Here is an 8,088-nt window from a genome sequence, read left to right as displayed (position 1 = left end):
TCTATTCTTTCCACTAATGCTGTGTCTCATCCAAAACAATATCCCTTGTATCTAAAATCACTAGTGTTTCTCTTCCTTTCCCCCTACATTAATTTTTTCTTTCTTTCTCTCTTTCTTTCTTTCTTCCTCCTCCTCTCCTCCTTCTTCTCCTCCTCCTCTTTTTGTTTAAAGACAAAATCTCCCCATGTAGTTCAGAGTGGCCTGCAACTCCCTACATAGCCCAAGCTAACCTCAATCTTTAGATCTTCCTGCTCTACCTCCTGAGTGCTGGGATTATGTGCTGGGCAAAGTGCCACCACATCAACCTAACACACACACACACACACACACACACACACACACACCTTTGTGTGTGCACCCAAAACTATTACGTTATTCACACACACACACACACACACACACACACACACACACACACACACCTTTGTGTGTGCACCCAAAACTATTACGTTATTCCTCTATGTATGTGGTGGATTGGTTCTAGGAGCCCCCTGACTCCTCCCCATCTGAGGATACCACAGTCTACGCATGCTCTGCATGAAATGGCTCAGTTGCCTGGAATATACTTTAAGTCAACTGTAGATAACTTGTAACATCTAACCCAAAGCAATTGTTATATGAAGAGTTGCTCTGCTGGCTGCAATCCAGTTTGCATATGTGTGTGCATTTCATGATGTAAAGACCTAGCTACAGACTAAAGCTACAAGCTGATATTCTGCATCAATCAACAACAACAGCTAAACAAACAGGCAAACAACAAATTAGCAAACCTTTCATAGTGGCACATGCCTGTAATCTCAGCACTTGGGAGGCTGAGACAGGAAGCTTGCCATGAATTCTAGGCCATCCTGAAATATGCAATGAGTTCCAGCCAATCTAAACTGTTTCAAAAACAAACAGAAAACCCAACAACAACAAAAATGTCATCAAAATCTCAATTTAGTAACATTCAAAATTACTCTTAAAATGTAGCATATTGTAGCTGATGTGGGGGTATGCCTGTAATACCAACTGTCTAGAGACTGAGACAAGAGAATCATCAGTTTGAGCATAGTCTGAGCTACAGAGCAAGCCAATCTCAAACAAATAATAACATAAAAATTTTAAATGCCATATTTGTTTTATTTTGTTTTATTGAGACAGAGTGGTATGTATCCCAGTCTAGATTCAAATTCGCTATGCAGGATGATCTTGAACTCCTGATGCTCTAGCTCCTACTTCCCATGTGACGGGATAAGGAGCATGGAATAATATGCAAGCTTGGGATCACTGCTGGAGATGGAGCCCGGGGGTTTTGTTCATTCATAGACAAGTACTCTATATTCCTACTCATTGATTACCAAAACCCAAACCAAAACAACAGCAAAAACAGAACTATTTGTTATTATGTGGGGGTGGTATATGGTATGTGTGTATTACATAGCTCGATTTTTACCTATCTTAGTTTGTGAATGTGTGTATATGTGTGTGCGCATATGCCATAGTGTGGGTGTGGAGGTCAGAGGACAAACTTGCAGAAGCTAGTTCTCTCCTACTATTTGGGGCTGGAGAACCAAACTCAGGCCACCAGGCTTTGCTGCAAGCCCCCTTACTCGCTAGCCAGCGCCGTATCTAGAACAGCTATTTTCTGAGTGATGGAACCATGAGTACCTTTTCCTACATTTCTGTAGGAAAGAAAAACAAGTATGGGATTGGGAGTGCTGTAACTAATAAAGTTCAGTCTCTTTTACTTAGGCCTGTGTTGCTTTCTCAAAGGAAGCCAGTCTGAGGCAGCATCTACTGCTCCATTGCCCGTCCTGAGATTCAGGGTGGCCAACAGTGTTTACTGATGACAGCCGGAAGGTACTAGGGGAGTACAGATTTTCTCCTGTCATCTGCACACAAGTGCTACGTGGTCTGATTACCTTCCTTTCACTCATCCTGAAACACAAAGGTTGAGTACTAGCTTCGTCCACACAACTGAAATTCAAACCCAGGTCATCTGGATGGAGGGAGGGGTGCCTTTATACAAGGTCGAATGAGTTAGGCATTCCTAGCACCTGGGAACTATATTCATTTCCAGACTTTTGGAAATGAGTTGACCACCCCAGCCAGGCGGCTTCACCTGTTTCACAAACATCAGCACGGCAGAGTATGTCATCAGTCAGCCAGACTTCCTCCTCGGTGTTGGGAGGAGCACCCCAGGAAACCTAAACTCAATTGGAACCTGCTTTGTGCTTTCGAGTCAGCTTTTCAAAGTGAACTTTTTGATCCATATACATGTGCGTGCTAAATAAAATCACCAGGACTACTTTTAGCTTAATGCTGGAAGTAAAATGGTTGGCAAGTATTAACTACCTACTAACCAAAATAAAATGTAACAGAGAGCTGTCAGGGAAAAAAATAATAATAAAACCAGCACAACAGAGTAGATCAAAGGACCCTCTCTATGGATCCTTCATTGGGAACCACTGGAGGTCTTTCAACAAAATCAGCTACAGAAATGGAGGCAACTATCCAGTGAGGTGGTGATGCCACTTAAACCATTTTTCTGCTTCAATACCAATCATATATGCATGCTTCTCCATTTCAAAGTACATGAGAATACATCATTTTTAATCAGACTTCCAACTTAACTGTAAAGGAAGTAACAAAAGCAGTCAACAAAGGTACTGAGGGTGAGAGTCAGGCAGGGCTTAGGAGTAGCTCTGTGGGCCAGTATGTTTTGGGCACGTGGGAGGCCCTAGTTTCAATACCCAGCACACACACACACACACACACACACACACACACACACACACACACACCTAATACACACACAAATACATGAGAACATAATTAAATGCTCACTCATATAGCCGGCTAGACAACTAGTACAGAGCTCACAAAGCAAGATTTGTCAGCTCTGAAACATCATGGAATCCTGCAAGTATAAGAAACAACATCTAGGGCTGGGGATTTAGCTCAGTGGTAGAGCAAGCACAAGGCCCTGGGTTCGGTCCACAGCTCTGAAAAAAAAAAAAAAAGGAACAACATCTAGTTCAACTCCAGCATTCCAAGAGCACTGGTACCGTAGTTTATCTCATGCCTGCTAAGAGGAAGGGGCAAAGTAACTCAGAAACCTGATGAAGAAGTTGGTCTTAGCAAAGTTCTCCAGGGAGTAAGTAAGGTAGGATGACATTGAGATGACAACATTCTCCTTTCCTTGTTTAGTAAAACCAACAAGCAACTGATCTGATTTTTGGAGGGTGCTGGGAGTGAATCCCAGTAAGTTTTGGACGCTGGATGTCTACATCTTCTTCTACTGAGCCATTCTTTCAGCCTCCTGACTAATTTCTAGGTTAGAACACCTTCGTGTGTGGTTTGTTTGTTTGTTTTAATTTATATATACAGGTGTCCTTACAGGCCAGAAGAGGGTATCAGATCCCATAGGGTTGCAGTTACAGACAGTTGTGAGCCTTCTGATGTGGGTGCTAGAAACCAAACCCTGGTCTCCTGGAAAAGCAAGCACACACTCTTAACTGCCAAGCCATCTCTTTTGTGCTAAGCCTAGTTGTTAAGTAAGAAACTTTGGTAGTGAAATGTACAGGTGTACTCCTTAGAGCATGCACAATTTATTTCAGAACTGTGTTTCAGGGCTGCAGAGATGGCTCAGTAGTTAAGAGCATTAGTTGCTCTTGCAGAGACATAGGTTTGGACCAGCCCCTAAATGGTGGCTCACAACTACCTGTGACTTCAGTACCAGGGGACCTGATGCCCTCCTCTTACCTCTGATGGCACCAGGCACGCATGTGGTATAGAGGCATACATGTAGGCAAAACATTCATACACATAAAATTTTTAAAAAATATTTAAAAAATTTAATATGTGATCAAACCTAAGAAAATTAAACATAATAGGATAATGAAAAACAAGCTATGATTAAAACCCTTAAAAATTAGTAAATAAGTCAGGGTGGTGACACACACCTTTAATCTCAGCACTCAAAAAGCAGAGCCAGATGGATCTTTGCAACTAGCTTGTTCCCGAGATAGCTGATGCTACATAGTGAGACTCTACCTCAAAGAGCAAACAAACAAAAAAGTTGTAAATAAACCAAGTGTGGTGGTTTACTGTAGAAACAGGAGGATCAAGGAGCGCAAGGTTAATCTTTGGTACACTTGGAGTTTGAGGCCAGCCTGGGCTACAGGAGATCCTATCTGAAAAAAAAAAAAAAAGTAAATAAATAACTTAGAAAAAAACGGAATTTGTAAATAAAAAAGGATGAAAAGTTTTTACTTTTCTCTCAGAAACACAAGCCCCTTAACTTCTGACACAAAGCACGCAGGCAGTTACATTTTATTTTAAAATAATCCCTATAGCTTTGTAAGCATGGTTAAAGCTTAGATTAGTTTTTCTCTTTCCTCAAATCACTGTTAGAGACTGTATTTTCAATCCCTCAAAAAGTATTTTAAGACATTCAGAGTAAGGCATGATGGTAGAGGCTCGTGATCCTAGCACTCAGGAGGCTGAGGCATGATGAATACCAAGAGTTACAGGCCAGCCTGGGGCTGGATCACAAAATCTGTCTCTAAAACACCAGAGAGACAGACAGCTCGGCAAGTCAGGGCCCTTGCCGCCATGAGTTTGATGACCTGAGTTTGATCACCGGAACCCACATGTTGGAAGGAGAAACCAACTCTTCCAAGTTGTCCTCACCTCCTCGCTGTTGTGGTGTGCTCACACCCACATACCCACCACCACACAGTAAAAAAGAAAAGCCACAACAAGAAAAAGACAATTCAAGCCATCAACTCTGCCTCTCTGCCACCCCTACAAGTCACTGTAGATCAGGCTGGTCTCAAACTGGAGTCTCCTTACTCGTACTCCCCAGTGTTGGGGTCATCGGTCTGCGCCAACATTCCCGCTTAGTTCTTCCTTGGAGTCTAGCTATTGTCATTGAAAACTATAGTAAACTCTTTAAAACGCAGATCAGAGAAATAGCTAAAATGTGGTTTCACAGAAGTAAAACCAATGAATAAGACACGGGTATCAGTCAATATGAATTTCATAAAATAAATTTCCAAGAACTATAAAAAAGTCTGCAAAAACTCAGACACTAAATAACTGTCTTACAGCCACAGCCAAACCAAACCTGTGTAGTTTCCGAATTACACAAACACCTTAACATTTCAGACCTGCGAAAGGCGTGCCCTGGATTCACCCACAGTCATGTTAAAGCGTTTTCCAAAGTTTTAGAAACTAATGCACTGCAGAAAAGCTATGAAAGGAGATAAAAATCACGAACAAAGGCTGAAGGAGTTATGCTGTCTGCCAAAGATCAAACTTCTACAGAAATTTAAACCCAATCTAGTCATTTCCCAACACCAAACAGTAATTTATATGCAAAAAGTACACGTTTGAATGCGTTCACTTTCCCGTGCACTCTACTTACTTTGCTTTTTGCCATTTATAAGCTTCATTAAAGACACTCACAAAGAGGTAACCAGTTGAATGGAGTTAGGCTCAGATAAGAAAAAAACAGTCATAAACTCTACCTACAAACTGACATCCCAGAACAGTCAGGAGGAGAGGGTACCTTTTACAATCTACCATTATATATACAAGTCTCGGATTGTGAAACAACGCACTTTCAGCTCTGTACAATTACAAACACTCAACTCTACCCACTCCAGAAAAAAATAAATAAATAAAATAATCCACCTGCAGGCCTTATTGGTCCACACAGTTCCGGCCCACATGGTGTCAGTGGGTGTTTCCCTCTACACAGGCCGTCTCACTGGCTGTTGTAGAAACACTGTTTAATAGGCTGTGATTTTGGAGGATTGTCAAACTCCACGCCTCCAGACTTAAGCTTGCCAACCGGCCCAAGATACTGGCGGTTACTCTGCGATTCAAAGGGCAAGCTTGGTAGCCTGAGCTGCAAACCCCAAAAGATGTGCTCGGAGAAGGGAGCAGTGAGCCGAGCCGGAGCTGTGCCAGCCTGCCCTATCCCTAGTCCTAGACCCAAGATCAGTCGGGTGCATGCACCGGGCCACCAATAAGGGCGGGCAGAGCGTTCGCCTTTTCTCCACTATGACCGAGAGACCAGCTACAGTTAGTGTCAGGCGGATAGGACTAGCCAGGCACCACCGCGGGCCACCACCTTCAGCGCTCAGCGCCTCTAGGAAGGATGCAGTCCCGAGCGGGCGCTTGGCCGCCCCCTCAACCGCAGGCACCGCCGTTCCCTCCCGTCGGGACTTACGCGGCCTGTTCTTCCTCCCGGAGTCCATCCTCCTCCGCAGCCGGCATTTCTTGGCCGGAGAGTCATGCTGGGACAACAGCGGCTGCGGCTGCAGCTCGGACAAGAGCTGGAAGCGTGCGGGCGGCGGGTCGCGGCTGCAGGCGGGCGGCGGCGGGTGGAAGCCGTTGTGCAGCAGCCCGTTCACGGCGGCCGCGGCGCCCTCGGGGGCCCCCGGGGACTGCAGGGCCGCGCGCTCGTGCTGCGCGCCGCGGTCGCCCATGCCCGGGGCTGGCGGGGCGGTGCGCGGGCTCCGGCTCAGGCGGCCTCGCTGGAGGTCACGGTCGGGCGTCCTCCTATCCTCCGATCCTCCCTGCGGCTTGCTATCCGGCAGCCTCGGCGCCGCGGCCGGGGGCTGGCGGCCCGGGCGCTCCTCCCCTCCTCCCGCCGGCGCCCCCGTGTCTTCCGCGACCTGGCCTCCGCGCGCCGGGCTGGCTGCTCCCGCCCGCAGCATGTCGGCCTCGCGTGCCGCACCGGGAAGCTCCGCGGACCCCGGCCGGGGCGCCCGCCTCCCCCTCATCCCCAGGCCGAGCCACTTCAAATGCGGCTTCCTCGCCTCCCAGACCTGTCCCCGCCACTGAGCATGCCCAGTCCTGCCCGCCACCGCCACCGACGAGTTTTAACGTGCGGAATGAAGTTCTCAGGGTTTGCGAAGAGGAGATAGGCGGATCGGGCTTTGTGTGTCGGAGCGAGCCTAAAGGGTACTGGGTGAGGTAGGCACGAGACAGCCAGAAGCCTCGGGAGGAATGTGAGAGGAAGCCAAATATTTGCAGAGGTTTCAGGTTTGCTAATCCTATCCCCAGTGGGCTCGTACCTTTACAAGGTCACTCATGCTCACACCCCCGCCCCCCCGAAAGTGTGTGTTCCTGCGCGCGTGCGTTAATGTCACCAAACTACTCCGAGGTCTGAAGGGAGGGAAGAGAACAATTATTTATAGAAAGGTAGGCAGCCTTGGAGAAGGAGGGGAGTGAAATTCTTTGGCTGGCACACGCACACAAACAGCATGTGTTCTTGAGTTAGTTGTCTTTTGCAGAGAGGAAACCTAGGAATACAGTGTAAGGACAGTGAAGGACAAAACTAGGCAGGAATAACCCGTGCTCGAAGAGACCAAGTAAACAGATAGGATCCCAAGCCATAAAAAGCGCATTCCTCACCCAGAAAAGACCGAGGGGGACAGCGTCCTCTCCTGTTGTTCATGGAGTAAAAAGTTGCCCCTGGCTATAAAGGGGAAGCAGCACCATGAGCTCTGAGTTAGCCCTCAGTGCTGATTCCTACTGTCACCGAGCAAAAGACAAATTCAGTACGGAATACACCTGTAATAGGCAGCCAGAGTGGCCGTGCCCAATAGGCGGGACACACTCAGGTGCTGGTGATCTCGTGTGGCCTAAGCTTTTCTATCTGTCCAAAGGGGGCTCTTGTTTTTCACAAAAGTACCTAGTGCATGCAACCTTGGTTCATAATAAATGCTCACAGGAGTCTGATGTGAAAATTAAAGTCAGGCTTGGGGAATAGAACTCCAGAGTAGGATGCTTCCTAGCACTGGGTTCTATCCCCCACAAAGGAACAGAGAGAACATTAAAAAACCCAAAAAACCGCAGGCCATTGTTCCAAACCGCTATGGATAGGGCAGACTGAGTCCAAATGGAAGCCCCTCTCGAAAGTTTCACATCACCAAGCTGAAACTAAACTATCTGACCCTCTGATAAATCTGTTAATGTCCCCAAACTGGCCAGCTTCGACAAGGTGAACTGCCCTCTACCTTAATCTTCTCAAAAGTGACCTATGGTTAACCTACCCGTCCCTTGAACTAAATTTCCCAGGGGTCCAAA

At 46.6% G+C, this 8,088-nt stretch overlaps 1 protein-coding gene across 4 annotated transcripts in view; it reads right to left on the bottom strand.

Annotated features, from left to right (window-relative positions):
• Pank1 (pantothenate kinase 1) overlaps nt 1-7,542 on the bottom strand; it is a 66,990-nt gene extending 59,448 nt beyond the window's left edge. Inside the window, exon 1 of one of the 4 annotated variants that reach the window (XM_059258832.1) lies at nt 7,414-7,542. In XM_059258832.1, coding sequence (XP_059114815.1) covers nt 7,414-7,456 — 43 coding nt within the window. In that variant the 5' untranslated portion in view covers nt 7,457-7,542. Of the gene's footprint in view, nt 1-5,413; nt 5,502-6,223; nt 6,859-7,413 lie in introns of those variants that run through there. The other 3 variants (XM_059258823.1, XM_059258839.1, XM_059258834.1) reach the window with 3 other exon arrangements.
• Nucleotides 7,543-8,088: the final 546 nt, after the last annotated feature.

This window comes from Peromyscus eremicus, chromosome 1, assembly GCF_949786415.1.
Source record: "Peromyscus eremicus chromosome 1, PerEre_H2_v1, whole genome shotgun sequence".
In the NCBI taxonomy this organism is placed as follows: domain Eukaryota; kingdom Metazoa; phylum Chordata; class Mammalia; order Rodentia; family Cricetidae; genus Peromyscus; species Peromyscus eremicus.
Note: the sequence above shows the minus strand (reverse complement) of the source record. Positions and strands in the feature narration are given on the sequence as shown.